Genomic DNA, 20,601 nt, shown 5'->3' with positions numbered 1-20,601 from the left:
TGGAATCGATTCTACACAACCATAAACAATATGGCATGTTTTATTGAAGTCTTTATGGAGATGACATTAAGATCGAGCTGCAGAAGTTTGATTCAAATTGTTGGGAATTGGGAAATTACAATCAATCAAAGACCAAAACTTATATCGTTGAGCGCTAAAAACGTACTAAATAAACAGACTGAAGGATGGGGACGTTCAAATTCTTTATATATTTCTCTAAAAACTCGCGTTAATATTCTAAATTATGTGATATTTTACTAGTTATATACTATTTAATAGTAAATTTTAGTTAACACATTATTATTTTTGTCGACGGAGCTCTTTTCGACTCAATTTTTCAATGTTGATTATGAAAAATTAAGCTTTAGTAACGGGCTTTATTCTATATTTTTGTGGTGTCTGACATTAATAACGCATTCTACGTGCTCGCTGTGGTAAGATTAGTTTCGTATTTTTCGTTTTATTTTATATTAATCTCAAAAAAATGTAAAAAAATCAATTTAATTCGTCATCTGTCTAACATAAACTTCAAAATGTTTAACTTATATTGAAATAAGTCGTTTCGAGAAGTGCAAAATCTGTTAATTTTCGATCGTGTTTATTGTTCATTTTTAGAATCAGCTGAGTTTTGTTATCGTCCTGCAGGTTTCTTTTACCATCTGTAGTGGCGTCGTGGTCTCCGAAAACGCACTCTTGAACTTTAATACGCAATAGGAGTTCAAAATGAACGAGCTAAAATCGCTGGAGCACGCTACCTTGAAGGTAATTTTGTTGTACATACTTATAAAAACATGTAGGTATGTAAGAGATGACTTTGTCCCTGGTACCTGTCAATATTTTGTTTATGTAGGTATCATTGTATTAATTAGTACTACGTACGCAATTTTTACACTTGCCTTCCGTTAATAGCTTTGTTGAATATAATATATTTTTATTTGTAATTTGGATGTAAAAATATAGGTATGTGATTGCTAAAAATATATTTTTACTTGCCTAGGCTAATGTCAAATTATTTGGGTCATGGTTGCAAATTCTTTCACTACACAAAAGAGTTGAATATGTGAACTATACTGGTAACTAAAGCATGTAAACAAATAACTATAATATTTTAATTTTTGTTTACTTATTTAGTACACAATTTGTTCATTTAGTTCCCCTTCAACCTGCATTTATTTACTTTGCTAACAATGCAAGAAGAAAAAACAATAGGTATGTACCACTGCTGGATTTGTACCTGGTTAAAGGCAATAGGCTCGCCCTTTACTTGGCTCTTAAAAACTTATCTGGAGAGGTGTGGGTGTATTGTCTGTCCGTCTATTGTTCTTTTTTTACCAAGAAGGGTATTTTATGAATAATAAGCTAGATGCTGAACTTAGTCAAATGAGATCTTAATTTGAAACATCAAAATGGTTCATTTATATGAAAATACAAAACCACCAACAAATGTGATCAAACGTCATACTCATTCTTACATAATTCTTAATTAAAATTAGTCTTGCAATAGATCTACCTCTGACTACCCCATTGAGATATAGGCATGAGTTTATATTATGTTAAAATTCATAAATAAGTTAAAACAAAATAGATTTTTGTCCGTCTTAAACATTTACTTTTGCATTTTATAATCTTTTTTGACCCAATAATCTACCCATAAAATCTTCTTTACAGGTCCCTTATGAAGTTTTCAACAAGCGGTACCGTAATGCTCAACGGGTGCTGGATGTGGAGTCACGGCAGGTGGCCAGCATCAGTGCGGAGGTGGAGGCTGCCACGAAGAAGCCCGTCATCAGCACTGGCGAGATTGACTCACTGCTCGGTGGCATGGTAACACTTAATTTGCAGCCAGACTTAATACCAAGTGTTAACACTAAATGGTATATCTCCGCCTCGCACCAATTTGTATCGGACAACTAGTTACTTCACTTCATTTAACCTTTTAATGTTTTTTTATGGCTGCATTGTTTCGAAACAATGATTCTGCCAACATCAAGATACTGAAGGAAAAACAGTATAAAAAAATGTTGTTGGTAGATACATTTAAATTACATAGAAAAGTGTTCAGTGGGAAGTCCAATGAAGTACTCCAGAATTTCCCTAAAAATAAAATTAATAAAAAACGAATTTATTTATTTAAAGTAAATTAAATACAATTAGTCACTTAAGAATTAAAATCCTTGGCCGCCGAGCACCACACACCCGAAGTCTCGACGGCAAAAGGGACAAAGTCGTTGGTACGCGTTATTTTTATTATTTATTTATTTATTCATATATTGCATAGCTACACGTCGTATAAAATTAAACTAAGTCAATTTTAGACACACAGCACCCTGGATGGGCACAACAACTTATGAAGTTATTACAATTAAAAGATAAAGAAATATTAAAACAAAAACAATATAAAAATCGAAATAATTAGGTACAAATGATAATACATGCTTACTAAAATTTGAATACATCAATTAGGCCCGAAATTTATTTAAAGTTAATAATGTCAGTAAGAATTCTTTGTTGTGAAATAAAATATTAGAAATGAATTATTGCAATTCATCAGTCATAAATTCATTTATCCAATAATAAGTCTTATTTTGCAACATTAATTTTAGTTTGTATTTAAAAAGCTTATCAGTAGGCTCAGATTTGATACTCTTCGGGATTTTATTATAATTTTTTATAAATCTACAAAAAGGCCCGTTTCTGAACATTGCTAGTTTGCTCGGCAGCGAAACCAGTCTGTCCATATCGCGCAATCCAACAGTGCGAGTGCATACATCGGAAACTCGTTTGAATAGATGTAGGTTTTGTCGCACGAAGATACCTACCTCCAGTATGTTAAGTTCCCATATTTCCCATACGTCACATAATAACCCCCCCTCCCAGGGCATGAGCGTGAGCCCATCGGGCCTCTTACCGTCTGTGCGACTTAGACCCGGCGGCGGTTAGTAAAATAAATTATATTATTATAATAAATTTAGTCTAAATGGACGTAGGCGTGCGCAGACGGTGTCTCACTCACACTTACGTGGTACGGTAGCACACGGTAAGAATGAACATGAACAATTTCAGGTGGAGAAACTGAATTCAATGAAGCGCAAGGCATCAGAAGCCATCAACGAGGAGCTTCAAGCCGCGTACGTCTGTAAGAAGCGGCTGGAACATCTCAAGGAGCAAGCCAGCGCTCTGAGCGAGCCCAACACTCCACAGACCAGGGTGAGATACTGTAGAATAGCATAAACTTTATTCCCAAAACTGAAGGTTACAAAAATACTTACATAACTTAAGGTTAACAATGGTGCTAATTCCTGTAAATACCATCTAATTTAATTTTAGGTTATATCTGTCATTTTCTTATCCGCCGAAAAGGAAAGGGACGGGTAATCGACAAGCATAAAATTTATGGAACACACGTCAATTTTAAGCACAAATCTAAAACAACCGTCTAAAAATTCGCCCGGGTTATTCATTTATTTACTCATTCTTCCTAAAATTAAGAGCTGTCAATCATCCGTCCCTTTCCTTTTCGGCGGATAAGAAAATGACAGGTATAACTTAAAGTAAAATTAAGAGATGTCTGCAGGAATCGGGGCCAATTTATGACTAGTAGCTAACATTGCCCAGGGAAATGGATTGACTCAGCATATTGTTGCTAAGACTATGGTACAAGTGCTCACTCTCAGCATCACTGATATTCTGTGCGGTAACGGCCTCCGTGGTCCAGTGGTTGAGCGTTAGGCTCACGATCCGGAGGTCCCTGGTTCGAATCCCGGCGGAGAAATATCACGAAAATTACTTTGTGATCCCAAGTTTGGTTACGACATTACAGGATGATCCGTGCTTTGGAAGGCACGTTAAGACGTTGGTCCCGGTTACTGCTTACTGATGTAATTAAGTAGTCGTTACATGAATCATGTCAGGGGCCTTTGGCGGTTCAATAGTAACCTGGACACCAGGGTTGAGAAGGTTGGTAATCCTAAAATGGTGTCTGCAGGAACCGAGGCTGGCTGTTTATGTATGTTATGTTTTATCACAGACTACGCTGAACCAATGGCGCAAGGTGCGCCTGGACCGAATGCTGGTGGACTACTTCCTGCGCAACGGGTACTACGACTCGGCCAACAAGCTGGCGGACGCCCGGGGGCTGAGAGACCTCACCAACGTAGGTCAGTGGCATGTAAACTCCTATTTGCAAAAAAGCTCCCTCATCTTCTTCTATCGTGTGGGTTGTGAGGTGAATTACCAACCTCATCAACCCTGGTGCCAGGGTTATTAATGAGCCGCCAAAGGCCCCTGACACGCCTCATGTAACGACTACTTACTTACATGAGTAAGTAGTAAACGGGACCAATGGCTTAACGTGTCTTCCAAAGCACGGATCATCTTACTTTTTGGACAATCAGGTGATCAGCCTGTAATGTCCTAACCAAACTAGGGATCACAAAGTGATTTTTGTGATATGTCCCCACCGGGACTCGAACCCGGGACCCCCTCCTTGAATAGCCTTTCACAGCTCCCTCAGAAAAGCTATTTTATTATGATTTATGATGCGGGTGTTAGTGGTAGAGTTGAAAGGGCTAGGCGACATCTACGTATGTTTGAGATATCTACTTATGTTTCAAATGTCTACATGTTTCAAACATCTACATGTTTCAGACATCTACGCATGTTTCATACATCTACGCATGTTTCAGACATCTACGCATGTTTCAGACATCTACGCGGCGGCGGCGGAGGTGGAGGCGGAGCTGTCGTCGCGGCGCACGGCGCGCTGCCTGCAGTGGTGCGCCGACAACAAGTCCAAGCTTAGGAAGCTCAACTCCAACATGGAGTTCAAGATACGCATACAGGTATCAACAACTTCAAATTATCTTCCCGAAGTTGTAATCAGAAGTATAGTATATTATACAGGTTACACCCCCAAAGTTTTCATTTTGGTGTCACTGACACCCATACGTCCCTGTACGTACCTAAGGGGTGTAAGTGACATCGTAAAGAATACTGAAGCGGATGATTCAGCTTTGAGTAAATTACTTTCTACTCAAAATACATTCATACTGTTACATTTGTGTTTGAATTCCATAGTTACCTTACCACAGAGGAAAATAGGCATGAATTTATGTATTATTATTATTATTATATTTGTTTATGTACACTAGCAGCTCAGAGCTGATGCGTGTACTTCACTGCACTTGTTTTTAAGATTGTTATTTTCTATTGTAAATGTCTAGTCTGTGTTTAAAGGAGTTCACTGATGGTGCACTAACTATTGATTCTGGGAGCTTATTCCAAGAGTCCACAACGCGATTTGGCAGGAAATTATGTTTTGGGTTACTAGCACACAAAGGCTTGTACAGCTTCAATGAATGTCCTCTCAGATTCACATTTTTGCTGAGTTTAAAGATATCCTTTAATTGTTGCACATCGTAATGGTCATGTAATATTTTATATGTCTCTATAAGATCGCCTCGCTTTCTGCGTTGCTCAAGTGTAGTAAGGTTTAGAAGTGAGAGTCTTTCTTCGTAAGTTTTGTCACGCAGTGAACTGACCATCTTAGTTGCTCGTCTCTGAACCTTTTCGAGTGTAATTATGTCCTTTTTAAAGTACGGACACCATATTTGAAATGCGTATTCCAATAGTGGACGAATATAGGTTTTGTACAGTTTTATAAACAGTTCCTTATCTATAACATAGAATGCCTTTCTGATGATATATAGTAAGGAGTTAGCTTTCTTCGTATATAGGATTTTAAAGTTCCATGAAATGAATGTATACTAAAAGAAAGACGTCTATGATCAATTTTGTTTTGTCTATGACAGCTTTTTTATTATTTGAAAGGCCTCTGCGACCTAATTAGTTCTATTGTGGCCAAATCCATGACAGCATTTTAGAACAGGATTTTTTTTTGTTTTTTTTATTAGCATTTTTTTTTTACTTTTTCGCGGAATGGCGTAAAGCTTTTACGGTTTGTGTGATTTGAAAATTTAATAAACTGTGTCGGAGCTTAGTACATACATACATACACATACATACATAAACTCACGCCCATGTTCCCCGAAGGGGTGGGCAGGCAGAGCCACAAATAATCAGAAGACCATTTTCAGCCACTTTTGATACATAGTCCATCAGCTTAGTACGGTCACGAGCATTAATATGTATACACTTTGGTACCATGTCACATTAACTTTTTTGACAAATTGAACTATAAGTCTCACTAAATGTCAAATATGTTAGTGCGACAGAGTCCTAAAGTGGGTATATCATATTGATCATGACTGTACATGTTTTATTTATATTTATGTTTAGGAGTTCATCGAGCTGGTCCGCGAGGACAAGCGGCTGGAGGCGGTGCGCTACGCCAAGAAGCACTTCTCGCAGTACGAGGAGGGACAGCTGGACGACATTCAGCACTGCATGGGCATGCTGGCCTTCCCGAAGGACACTGGTACGTCTTTGTTAGTAGTTTGTTAGAAGACCAGGTATGCTCAAAACTGTCATTTCTAGTTAGCATTTCAAGGTTACCCCAGCTGACGTCATCCCACCCTGTTGCCATTTCGTAAAATAAAAATTACCCACGACCAATGTTTTTTAATTTACCTTGCAAGGAAATTTTGTACTTTTAGTAAAAGATTTGCATACAGTTTTAATGATTTTTGTATATGTGACAAATAATAGAAAATAAATACATTAGTCAGTAATTCATTTAATTTTCAATAATACAATTTACGTCCTTGGAATGTTGGAGATACCAATTGAATGGTAACACTTACGTCATCAATGGGCTAGCAATGGCGGCTTGTCATGGGATTGAGTATACCTGGTCTTCTTATACCATGATATTTACGACAACGGCGTGGGCGGCGCGGGGCGAGGGGGCAAACGCGTTGGAATCGATCACCGAACGTGTGTATGACGTGTATCGCGCGAATTTATTTTTCTATTCATTACATACGTCTCTAAAGTCATAAGCAGTGATCGGCATAGATACTGCCATTTGCGAGATTTGTCTTAACATGGATATGCCTTCCAAATGTTAAATCTCGAAACACGTTATTTTAGTATTTTTTTTAATAAACATTTAATTTAATTTTGTGGATTAGTTTAGTCGTTTCTATGTTACGTAATTGTATTGTTTTTTTTTGTTTATTATTTTGAATTTATGTATTTTTGTCTGAGCCCCGACACCTCATACAAAAAACCTCGTTTTACTCAGGCACGCGCATCTGTGTGTGTGACGTCTGACATCCATATGAATGAAGACTAAAGTACGACCGAGGGGGGGTAAGGTTAAGGGGGTTGCTGTTTTATAAATAGTATTATTCCTTTTTATATGCAGTGGGTTGTTTATGTTATGTATGTACTTCGATGTGGTTTTTTACCCCTAGACGTGGAGCCATACAAGTCCCTGCTGTGCCCGTCTCGCTGGTCGGGGCTGGTGTCGCAGTTCCGCTGGTGGCACGCGCGGCTGCTGCACCCCGCGCGGCTGCCGGCGCTGCCCGCCGTGCTGCAGCTGGGGCTGCAGGTGAGTGATCTTATTTTTATTTATCATCTTGGTCTAACAGAAAGCTCGAAGCTCAGAAGGTTCGTCTTGCGATGGATGTAGCTCTGCCGGATATAGGCGTGAAGTTATGTAAACCATGTTTGCTGGAATTGTAGGAAATATATTTTTCATTTCATTTAAAATATATTTGAAAATAGAGTTCTTTTTTTTATTTTGATGGGTTTGCTCTTGGCCTCAGACTTGCCCGAAGGCATTGACGAGGCCTGAGATGGAGCGAGCTCAGAAGGTGCCTGTTCACTCTGACCTTGAAAGCACCCGGGTTATGTGCATTGGGAAATACAGAAGACGGCGGAGAATTCCATTCCTTTTGTATCTCTTTTTAATAAACAAAAGTGTTATGGTGCGCTTGTCATGCTCGTGGTCCCCAGGCGCTGAACACCCCGCAGTGCTACAGCGAGGCCACGCGCGTGTCCTCCTGCCCGGCGTGCTCGGCGCCGCTGAACCAGCTGGCCCGCGGGCTGCCGCACGCGCACTGCTCGCACAGCCGCCTCGTGTGCCGCCTCAGCGGCCGCGCGCTGGACGAGCACAACCAGCCCATGGTGCTGCCCAACGGACAGGTCTACGGGGAGAAGGTGATTTTATGACCATACACACCAGTCTCTCTTTCCCGAAGCCTTTGGAATCGATTAAGTACCTGACCTATCTAAGGCGTTTGATTGCGTTATTCATGTAATTTTTTATATTATTTAACCCTAACTATCATGAAATTAAGAAAGACAACGAATGACCTAAATCATTTTGAAATCACATCTAGAAAATAGTACAAACTAATAGAATAAATTAACTAAATTGTCTTGTTATAATAGGTGTTCCTCAAGGTTGAATATTAGGTCCTTTCTGTTATTTATCTATAACGCCTGGTAAGCATACTTGATACATGAATTTGTCGAAACATATTTATTATATATGTTATTTTTATTTTTTCAGGCTCTGAAACAAATGATGAAGGAGCATGGGTCCATCATCTGTCCGAAGACCAAAGAAGTGTTCTGCATGAAGCGCGTAGAGAAAGTGTACGTCATGTGAATATTCTGTGTATATACTCTTGTATATAGCGCGGATATACAACGTGTTATTGCACGCTACGCCTTAACGTTAAAAAGGTAGGTTTTAGAAAGTTCTTGCAAAAAGGTTTTCATGTTTTCATGAATGTTTAAGTCGAAATTTTCTTAATTGAGTTGCTCAAATTCATATAAGTTAAATTTTGACACTTATCGTCGTGATATGAAATCTATTGTGCGGCAAATGTCCGTGGGCGATGATGACCACCTCCTATCAAGTGGTTTGTCTGCTCGTTTTTTATTAAACAACATAAAAACTTTCATAATTTTTATCTCTTTTTCAACAGCTCTGTCTTTATCACTATAGCTTTAGCCTTATTATAACTATTATTGTGACTTCATTCGACATCATTTTGCAAACATAAAAGTAAGGTTTTGAGAAATATTGACCGCTATCCAGAGAGTCAATAATCTCTTAGCAAAGTGTAGTATTTCCAAGTTTTGATGACAAAATTGATGATACTCTATATATCAAATATGGCAGCTTTCAAGTCTATGTTTGTTTAAAAACTTTTGACAATTGGGATGTCGGTACCTCTATCATTTCAGTGGTCTAATCCTTTTACATATTTTATGAAACTTTAAGGCAAATAATGTAGGTACTCCTCAGTACATTTAAATTAGTGGTAGTGTCGTAGCGGCGTAGCGTGTATCATAACGTATTCTTGTAGAATAAGTCCTAAAGGGATTGAAAACATTGAAGTTTACATTTTATCGAACGAAATTGAATCTCGAGTCAATGGCATTGAGTGAATTTTACGTTTGTCAACTTTACTTACGAATGTGATCAGAAAAATAAAGATATTACTTTTTTAAAATTTTATTGGCGACAAGAAAAATGTCCTTTCATAATATTTGAATAATAAAATACGTTTGTACATATTACGTATTTTATTAATTGTTGCATTTAATTTTAATATTTTATATCCTTAACGTATTTTAAAAATTATAAAAGTATTTTGACTCTAAATTTTTCGCTTCTATTTTCTAAAATAAGTCAGCCATTTGGCCAATGTAAGTTATTGTGCGCAGTATGGCAAAAAAGAGAAGAAATTGGTTAATAAAAATGTATATATTTACTCTGGTAATATTTCAACCTGTGATTTTTATTGGTCAGTAAAAGTAAGTAGTGTTGCCATGTAAGTAAAATGGCGCCCTCAATTTCTACTCTTTTCGGCCGAACTGTAGTTTTTATTTCAGTATACTCGTGGAGTGTTATATTCTTAGGTTACGAGTTAAATGTATTATAGATATAACTGTATGGGTCTCAATTGTATCATAGCCATAATCGTGTTACATTGAGAATAAATGCAAATCACAAAAAACGCAGTCTTGTTTCTATTATTACATTTCTTATTTTTTACCGTATTTGATTTGCTCTATTTGATGATTAGATATAGAACAAAAAAAAATTTATTCGGCATACTTAACACGGCATATTATTATGGACATGTCCCATCACTATACATACCTATTGGTGCCGATTTGGGCAACAACCCATCGTGGCTGACTTTGCATACTGACGTATCTGCATTTTTTTTCTAAAATAATTTGTCTTTATGACAATAACAAAAGATGCAAGTCAGATTCCCTAAAAACAGATTCGTCATCGACGTTTTGACAGGACTATAACATTAAATTAAAAAATTTAAAAACTCCCGACCATAAATAGTACTCAATTATTATGACAAAAGGTTAATTAAAAATGCTAAACCCTATAAAAAGCAAAAAATAAGTTATCCCACATATGCTTGCAAGCAAACTGAGCGTGTAACATTCCTATCACACTTAACAAACGACCTGATGACCTTGAAGACCTGAACCGATTTCCACCAAACAAAGCTAAGAACACTCTCGACTGATATACCTTTCAAACAAAAAAGCCGTATTAAAATCAGATCATCCGTTTGGGAGCTACGATGCCACAGACAGACACATACACATTTACACAGACACGTTAAACTTATAACACCCCGTCGTTTTTGCGTCGGGGGTTAAAAACTAGTTGCTATCTCTTTCTTGCACTTATATGTAAGTGAAGGACGGCACCAGTTTAGTAGCTGTCAAACTAAAATTAGGTTAGTGTTAGCCAGAATATGCACCAATGTTACTTAACATAAGCTCACGACTGTATCCCAACGGGGTAGTCAGAGGTACATCCATCTCATGATGAATTTTCGCCTTCTGTGATGGGTGGTGAGCCGTATTGCCGTCTATAATGGTCATGCCGCGTGCCAGTCGAGTGAAAACCATGTTGACATGCACCAATGTTGACATAAAATGAAACCAACAAATGGAATCATAAACGTTTTTTTATTGATTTGAAACACTTCCTTACAATATTTTTACAATGTCCACTAACGACTAATAGTTAAAAATACTTATAAATGGCCGTTATTATCACATTACAATTTTATATCTAACTCTACGTGATGCAGCATATTGGAACTCTAGTATAGTATGCTAGTACGGTCACGAGCATTAATATGTGTACACTTTGGTACCATGTCACATTAACTTGTCTGACAAATTGAACTGTAAGTCTCACTAAATGTCAAATATGTTAGTGCGACAGACTCCTAAAGTGGGTACATTATATTTCTCATGACTGTACGCAATGCTGTCCGTATATAGTGCGTGGACATAACAGGCTATAGCATCATCACTTAGAAAATCTTAACATTTACCATAGTTCAGGTTTTTACAGCCACCACACACCACTAATTTAAGAGCCACGCTCTTGTCGGTGTAGCATTCTCCATGCTACTTTTTTAGGGAAAAATGGGCAGTGGTTTCCCTCTTGCCTTCCGTCCCGCAGTACTCTGTCTGACGCGACATACATAAATTCTGTAAATAATATCAGTACACCTGTTTGCGTACTACTCTGTCGTCTATTCATGTATATATACTCTGGTGAAGGTTGTCTGAAAGAGATCGCTTTTAGCGGTAAAGCCGCCTTTGCCCACCTTAGTATCAATTGTCCTGTAAATGTCTCGTAAATGTGTGCGCGATAAAGTGTTATATTATTATTATACAGGGTGTTAGTGACATCGTAACGAACTGAGGAAGGTGGTTCAGCTCATGATTCTGAGTTAATAACAAGTGGATTTCTCTCTCTCTCTCTATTTAAGAGCTGCGCTCTTGTCAGTGGAGTAATCGCCATTCCTCTCTTCTTCCCGCCAAAACCTTCACCTTCTGATACGACACGACCTGCACCTTCTCTTTTATTTGTTTCATAAATGTTATCCTAGGTCTACCCCTTCCTCTCTTCTCTTAAATTTTTCCTTCTATAATGTTTGTTATAAATGACTCGTGTCTTATCAGGTGGCCAATCATATTTCCTCAAGCAAGCAAGCAAGTGGATTTATCCGTCGCAAAATTCATAATTTTTTAGTGTTATTTTAAATTATTTTCAGTTCCAAATTTCTGCGACGGAAAATTCCACTTGATTTCAACTCAGAATCATGGTCTGAATCATCCCTCAAAGTTTTCGTTACGATGTCACTTACACACTGCATAAGCTGTATTTCCTCCTCTTTGGAAATCACGTGTGATAATCATTCTACGGATATGAATAAAGTTACAATACGCTGCAACGTGATAATCTATTCATAACAATGAAATGCAAAACTAAACAATATTGAGTACTATAGACAGTTGTTTTCAATGTACATTAAATATTTTACAGGGTTCTTAATAATATAAAGTAATTTCATTTATTTAAAACAATTTCTTAGGTTATATACTAGCCACCTTACGAATAAAAAATAAGGCAAGCGAAGTTCAGTCGAATTGTATGATAATTGGATTCAATTTTGCTTGGCTGTCAAATACTTAAACCCACGTTCATCCCTGGTTTATTTTCAATTCGTAAAGTGGTTTGAGCATTCGGCTCACGTCCCGGAGGTCCCGGGTTCAAATCCCGGTGGGGACATATCACGAAAATCACTTTGTGATCCCCAGTTTGGTTAGGACATTACAGGCTGATCATCTGATTGTCCGATAGTAATATGATCCGTGCTTCGGAAGACCCGTTAAGCCGTTGGTCCCGGTTACTACTTACTGATGCAAGTTAGTAGTCGTTATATGTGCCATGTCAGGGACTTTTCGCGGTTCTATAGTAACCCTAAGGGTTGATGGGGTTGGTAATCCACCTCACAACCCACACGATAGAAAAACATATTTTGAACTACAAAAGCGGTATTACGTAATTTGAGCATCTTAACTTAAACCATTTAGTTGATACTTAACTAAATCGAATCTTATCTTGTGTTAGTTGAACTGAACGCTCTACCTCTCAAAATGAGTTTACCTTCAAAAAGTATTATCGTGAAGATAAACGCATATAAATATATCTTAAAAAACAGACTGATTATAACTAAAATAACATGATTAGTGATTAGGATTAAACGGGTGAAAATAATAACAATTGCCCAGACAGTAATGTCTGTACTAAATATGTACAAAGAAATTGATAAAACTATGAAGAGTTAGAAACTTATGAGTGGAGTTTTGTACTAACATCTAAGCGGGGTCATTTTGTATGGAAACTCGAAATAAACCATAATTTATTTATAAAATCTTCGTTGAATATAGCTCTTACTAATAAAATTGATCTCTAAACAAAACAAACAAACCGCGCGACATGTTGCGGCTCAGCTGGCAACGTCGCTCGCTGTTGTGCAACGTTGCCGTACATGTTGAGCGTTACGTGTTGCGCGTTGCGTGTTACGTAGTGGATACAAGACTTTAATGTACCGTAGTTCGGACTTTCACAGTAACATTAAAAGCTATATTTAATCCTCTTTGGAAATCACGTGTGATGATCATTAAGTTCGTACAAATTCAACTGAATACTATTATAAATCATTAAACAACTAATATTTGGATGTTTAGGAAAATATGGAGATCATATTAATTTGTATAGTTCTCAAATATGATTTTTATTACTAAAGCAGTAAAATTTGTACAATGTTTACGATATATTAAAAGTCTATGTTAGACTGAAAAAAATCATGTTAAAATATATTTGTATGTCTATGTTACGTATTTATTTGTATATGATTTCTCATGATGGAAAATATTTATAGATTGTATTGTGAGTTCAGCATTTACGTTATTGCATAATGTTTGCATACCTATTACATAGGTATGTTCAATATTATATGAATGACACATGAAATTGACTTACATGTTAAAAATCTCATCAAAAAAACCGAAACACTTTCGAATTTCAAAACACAAGTTTAATTAAATTTTAAATTTGAATTTAGAACATAACCCTCCCCCCTCCTCCCTCTTTTTCCTGTTTGTTATGTTATAATATAACACACTACACACTAATACTTTTTAATACCAACTGTAAAATGAAATTTATTTTTATTGCTATTACCTGAGACTTCCTACTCGTATTTGATATTATCTGATAATCCCATAGAGCCATACGGACCTCTGATGTTCCATCAGGAAGCTGTCGTTAAGGTGTGAGTCCAGGGTATTGGAATAGAAATGCAATCAAACGTTTATTTTTACGTCCGTGTTACGATTTTTTCAATGAGAAGTTTATATAAATATATTAACTTTTCTAATGTATTTTTTACGACGATTAGCGTAGTATAGTTTGACTAAACATTTAAGTTACTAAATACATATTTACATACAATTCACCACATCAATTTAACCTTGTTATATGAATAATTATTATTTTTAATAAGTTTCATAAGGTAAGGTTAATCTCTTGCCGCCTTATTTAATTACAAAACGAATAATACCAGGTGTAAAATATATTCCGCACCACGAGAGAAGTCCACGAGTTTTAGTGGGATTAATTGACAAGACATAATAATAGGAGAGTTTCCAACTAGTCAAATCAGTTACTTTTTACTAAACGTCAAAACCCAAAATTACTATAGAATTTGTATGAAAAAGTACACTGTGACGTCATAGAAAAATGTGACAAAATGTCGCACTTATTATTATTTATGACACATTTCATTATTAAAATTCATAAATAAGTTAAATAGAAGAAAGATAAAGTTTTTTTGATACTTTTAGATCTGTCTTTATTTAGTAATCAGAATTTCATAATGTATCTTTGACCTAGGAAACTACCTAATTCTATGCAGAAATCGCGACACTAGCGCCCCAGACACGGGACTTCTTTCATGGTGTGGAATGTATTTCAAACCAGCAGACCTAGCGCGCTATCGGTGTGAGTAGAGCAAGTTGTTAACAACGCAAGTTAACACACCTCTAAGACACCAGAGGGGCCGGAGCGAGGCGCGGGACGTCACCGCGCTGCCTGCCACTCAGACATTACGACAGACGACGTACGGAGAGGACGCGTCATTTTAATTGCTCATTTTCTTTGTTATCCAACCTACTTAGTTTTTTTCATTAAAAGTATACTGTTCCTGTAAACTGGTGCCTCATTCCGTCTTCATCATCATCATCGAATCCTGTTGTAAACATTGGTGACCCCGACGTGATCTTCGAGAACATTTCGCAAAGTGTAACGGAGGACTTGCGCAAACAAAGGACTTCGAGGGAAGTTTGTTCCGTAAGGGAAGTACGGTCATTTTTGTACAATTACCTACGCGCTGTTGTGTTTATCGATTCATTATTCATCTTTATTTTAGCGAACAGTGTATCAGTTTGGTGCTAATTAAGGTATTTTTTTCAATTTATTGAGGCAACCTACCATCCATTAGTCTTAAGTGATAACATATTTTGCATTAATTTCTATAGATTATGTTGTAAAAACAAACAATTCAGCAATAAGTAGTGTTTAATAATCTACTTTCCTATTGCATTTTTTGCTATTGTTTACTTATAATTTCATTTGGGTTTTGCTTATTCACTTATATCGTCAGGACGTTATAATCACATCCTACTTAGCTAATGAATTTCCAACAATAAGTAGACCGTACATGCCTACCTGCCTACCTTGCTAGCTGAAACATAGCACCATACATGACGATATAAGACGTTGTACATACCTATCTACATTACGGTTTAGTTACTTAACTATTTACCTAAGCGCGGTATATTCCTATTTTGATATAATTATCTACTTACTTACTTAAAACTTTATCATATACCTACTTAACTATTCGCTATTCTCGCTAAGCTGTTTATTATTTCCTCGCATTTAATTTAAGCTAATCCTTTTAGTTTGCGATTCTTCTAATTTTTAGTTTAATCAAATCCGATTAAACTACTTATAATAGGCACAACAATCTCCTTAATTAGGCAACTCACGTAATTTCGACTTCGGTTATTTGAAAAGATCGGCCGAACATTCCAGTTTCGCCGCAAATCTTCTGCCTACGAGATTACGTCATCGCCGCTGCCGGCGGCCGGCCGCAGCGCTGCCAGAAACTACCTACCTTCCTCTCATCGCGCTTACCTACTCGAGCGGCCCTCGCGCACGGACGCTTTTCATTGCCGCTTCGCAGTACATTGCGGGCGTCAAACAAGGTTTATTTTTTCAATTTTCTTTTTATTTGAACTTTGATTTAAGTAAGTATTGCATCTGTTCGTTCACTGTATTGCGTCTTTTCCTCAACACACCTTACCAATGTCTGCAGAAAGGTTTAGATCACTCACTCAAAGACGTTCCACTATGAAAGGAAGATTAACTATCTTTCAAAAATATTTTGAACCGTTAAAATTAATTAAACCTTCCAAGTTTACTAAGCCAGTTCTGACTGAGTTGCAATTGAAATTAACACGTCTTCAAGAACTATTTAAAGAATTTGACAGCATCCAACTTGAGATAGAAGATATTGTTGAACCTTCTGAGGTGGAAACGCAACTTACAGATAGAGAAACTTTTGAAAATTTATTTTGCACTTCCATTGCTGAAGCTCAGAGCGTCATTGAGTCAGTCCTAAATTTAGAAACAAAACCTGACACATCCTCATACACCTCATGTGAAAATAACTTTAGTGTCAAACTTCCTTCTATAAATTTGCCAAGTTTCGATGGAAACTATTTGAATTGGTTAGAATACCGCGACACTTTTGACTCGCTTGTCAATAAAAATACATCAATTCCATCTATCAATAAATTCCATTATTTACGTTCTTCTTTGAAGGGAGCTGCAGCAGTCGCAATACAATCGATTGAATTTTCCGGTGACAATTATAAATTGGCTTGGAGCATTCTTTGCGAGCGCTTTGATAATAAGCGCATTTTGATAAATAATCATTTAAAATCGTTATTTAATTTCGAACCTTTACAAAAGGAGTCGTACAAAGCATTACGTTTCATTATTGATCATTTCTCTAAAAACATACGTTCTCTGAATAGTCTTGACGAGCCAACCAACTCGTGGGACACTTTGATCATTTACTTAATGACGTCAAAACTTGATAGTTCCACGAGTCGCAAATGGGAGGAGCACCGAGGTGCCTTGAAATCATCACCCACGCTTGAAGAGTTCTATCAATTCTTACGTAGTCGAGCGGACGTTCTTGAAACTGTTCAAGGTAACAAGAGTGATGCCGCAAAACCTGAAAAGCAACATTTTTTCTCCAAAGAAAATAAGCATACAAAGACCTTTGTGGCTTCATCATCTAGTGATTTTCATTCTTCTTCAAATAAATCTTGTCCGATTTGCAAACAAAGCCATTTTGTTCATGAATGTAACAAGTTCAAACAACTGAGTGTAGATGAAAAATATCGTCATGTCCTTATGTTCAAACTTTGCTCGAACTGCCTTCGTTCGGGTCATCATAGCTCACGATGCCAATTAGGTCCTTGCAAATTCTGTAGAAAACGACATAACACATTATTACATAGACATGATACACACACTCACGCGTACAACAACAACACTACACACGCACCTGGTGGCAATTCCGCTACTGCTGCTGGTGCCGACGCCGCTGCTGATGCCAATACCTCTACTGGTCCAGTGTCACTGTCCGCGGTGATGCCTTCTCATGTGTTGCTCTGTACAGCAGAAGTAGAACTTTTAGACCTAAAAACAAACAAAACTTACCATGCAAAAGCGCTTCTCGATAGCGGAAGTCAGTCTTCGTTCTTAACTGAAAAGGTAAAAGACACTTTAAATCTTGATTGTTCTAAAAATCGTATTTCAATTTCTGGTATTAACAATACCACTACAAACATTTCACAGATGTGCAACATTCGAATCAAATCTTTGAAAAGTTCATTCCATGTCGATGTGTCGTGTCTCGTAGTTCCTCGCATCACTAGTAATTTGCCTAGTGTCCATATAAATACTTCACACTTCAACATTCCCACTCACGTACAACTAGCGGATCCCAGTTTCTTCCATCCTTCCGAAATAAACGTTCTTTTGGGGGCAGATGTCTTTTGGGAAATTGTGGATACCGGTCGAATCAAATTGGGGCGAAACAAACCCACACTACAAGAGTCTAAGTTGGGCTGGCTAATCGCGGGCCCAACCGGCGGTATGCCTAATACTCATACTAATTCAGTGCATTGCAATTTTTCACAAGAGGTGAAAGAGTCCCTTGCCAAGTTCTGGGAAATTGAGGATATGCATTATTGCTCACGTCTTCTTAGCAAAGACGAGGAATTCTGTGAGATACATTTCTTAGAAAATACCAACCGTTTGCCAAATGGTAGATTTTCCGTGAGAATCCCATTACGCGAGTCTCCAGACAAAGCATTAGGTGACTCTTATCGTATTGCTCAAAAATGTTTCTTTAATTTAGAAAGAAAATTGTCTAAGAATCCAAAGTTAAAGCAAGACTATGCTGCCTTCATTAATGAGTATAAAGCCTTGGGACATTTAACTGAAATTCAACGTCCAGTCTTTGGTTATTATTTGCCCCATCACGCTGTTATTCGCGAACAAAGCGAAAGCACAAAGCTAAGAGTCGTTTTTAACGCATCATGCAAGACAACATCTGGCAAATCCTTGAATTGTATACAACTGGTCGGGCCTGTAGTACAGGATGATCTATTTTCCATTTTAGTGAGATTCAGGCAAAACACGTACGTTGTAACAGCAGACGTGGAGAAAATGTATAGACAGATTGAAGTGAACGAATCTCAGCGTCACTTGCAACTAATTCTCTGGAGGGACGAGGAAACGCAACCGCTAAAAACACTACAACTGAACACAGTCACTTATGGCACTGCGTCGGCTCCATTCTTGAGCACGAGATGCTTAACGCAGTTAGCAGAAGAATGTTCAGATGAGGCAGTGGCAGAAGTGATCAAACATGATTTCTATGTAGACGACCTTAACACAGGTTCAAACTCTAAATCTGATTTAAAGCATATTGTAAAGGACGTCATTCAAAAACTGAACGAAGGTTGTTTTCCCCTGCGAAAATTTCGCACTAATTCTCCAGACATCCTTGACGGTATATCTACAATAGATAATACCCAAGATTTCAGCAAGCAATCCACAGTTTTAGGGCTTAAATGGTCACCTACCGATGACATACTGTGCTTTTCCGCCGAATCAGTGGCCATTTCTAAGATTACAAAACGTAATATATTATCCACGTCCTGCAAAATATTTGACCCTTTGGGTCTGCTATCTGCTTGCACTATCATCCCCAAAATGCTGCTCCAAAAATTATGGCTGGAGAAAACAAGCTGGGACGAGCCTGTTCCTGACAGCGTGTCTAGGGCTTGGAAGGACTTCCAAGCTAACATACAAGACATCGCCAATATTATAGTACCAAGACACGTACTTTGCTCTGAACCAGTAACCGTAGAAGCACACACTTTCACAGACGCATCACAGGATGCCTACGCTGCATGTTTATTCCTTAAGTCCATTGATGCTCATGGTAAAATCACTACCAATCTTCTGTGTGCCAAAGCCAGGGTCGCTCCATTAAAGCCAGAAATGACAATACCGCGCTTAGAATTACTAGGCGCTCAACTTGGCGCTCGATTGCATGACAAGGTCATAAAAGCATTGCGTATCCGAGTTCATCGATCAATTTTCTGGTCGGACTCGACGATCGTGTTAGGCTGGATCAAGACGCAGCCAAAAACTTTAAAGACTTTTGTCTGTAATCGCATCCAAGAAATACGTGACCTGACTGGCCAACATGAATGGAGACATGTACCTACGGAATTTAATCCTGCGGACCTTGGAACACGGGGTTTAAAACCTGAATTATTAGAAAATAGTGATTTGTGGTGGAACGGACCTTCATTCTTGCGGAAACCAGAAAAGGACTGGCCACCTAACAATCCGTGTGAAGTAACATTACCTGAAACAAAGGTGAATTTAAACATTCATAATAAGCAAAGTGTCATTCCATTTGAGAAATTTTCACAGTTTTCGATGTTACAAAGAGTTTTTGCTTATGCCTTGCGATTTATGCACAACTGCAGAAATGCTCAAGCGCAACATAGAGGTGAACTCACAAAAGTTGAGTTACACAAATCATTAACGGCCTTATGTAAAATGGCTCAAAGAGATTCATTTGCAAAAGATATCCATTCTTTACAAACCAACAAACAAGTACATTGCAAATCTAACATTTTATGTCTCAATCCCTTTTTGGATGGTGACGGGCTGCTTCGGGTGGGGGGACGTATACAAAGTGCATCGCATTGTCCTTACGACAAAACACACCCGATACTCATCGATTCGAAGCACCCCTTTACCAAATTGCTTTTTGCAAGGGAACATCTTCGCTTGATCCATTGTGGGCCGCAGCAATTATTAAATTCTATCCGCGAACAATTCTGGCCAACAGGTGGCAGGGTGCTGGCCAAAAGCACTGTCAATCAGTGCGTAACTTGTCACAGATTCAAAGCAAAAGTATTTCAACCAATAATGGGTAACTTACCTCATCCTCGAGTATCTCCTGCTCCTCCATTTGAGACTTGCGGCACAGACTTTGCAGGTCCATTTATGATCTCCAATCGTAAAGGCCGCGGCGCAAGGACAACCAAGTGTTATCTTTGCATCTTCGTTTGCTTTGCCACCAGGGCGGTGCATTTGGAGGTCGTAAGTGA

General features: G+C 37.8%; 2 protein-coding genes across 2 annotated transcripts; both read left to right on the top strand.

The window, feature by feature from the left end:
• The first annotated feature begins 299 nt into the window (after window positions 1-299).
• On the top strand, window positions 300-9,942 carry LOC126377132 (E3 ubiquitin-protein transferase MAEA). Its single transcript, XM_050024810.1, has 10 exons — window positions 300-434; window positions 646-762; window positions 1,669-1,824; window positions 3,064-3,207; window positions 4,028-4,157; window positions 4,705-4,841; window positions 6,298-6,436; window positions 7,377-7,513; window positions 7,921-8,124; window positions 8,480-9,942. Exons 2-10 carry the CDS (start codon window positions 724-726, stop codon window positions 8,576-8,578), a joined length of 1,185 nt encoding a protein of 394 aa, XP_049880767.1. The 5' UTR covers window positions 300-434; window positions 646-723; the 3' UTR covers window positions 8,579-9,942.
• A 4,830-nt stretch (window positions 9,943-14,772) lies between these two features.
• LOC126376932 (uncharacterized) lies at window positions 14,773-20,601 on the top strand. Its single transcript, XM_050024479.1, has 2 exons — window positions 14,773-19,858; window positions 20,575-20,601. The coding sequence occupies exons 1-2, from the start codon at window positions 16,193-16,195 to the stop codon at window positions 20,599-20,601; spliced, it is 3,693 nt and encodes a 1,230-aa protein (XP_049880436.1). The 5' UTR covers window positions 14,773-16,192.

This window comes from Pectinophora gossypiella, chromosome 22, assembly GCF_024362695.1.
Source record: "Pectinophora gossypiella chromosome 22, ilPecGoss1.1, whole genome shotgun sequence".
Taxonomy (NCBI): Eukaryota; Metazoa; Arthropoda; class Insecta; order Lepidoptera; family Gelechiidae; genus Pectinophora; species Pectinophora gossypiella.
This window is presented reverse-complemented; position numbering and strand designations above follow the sequence as displayed.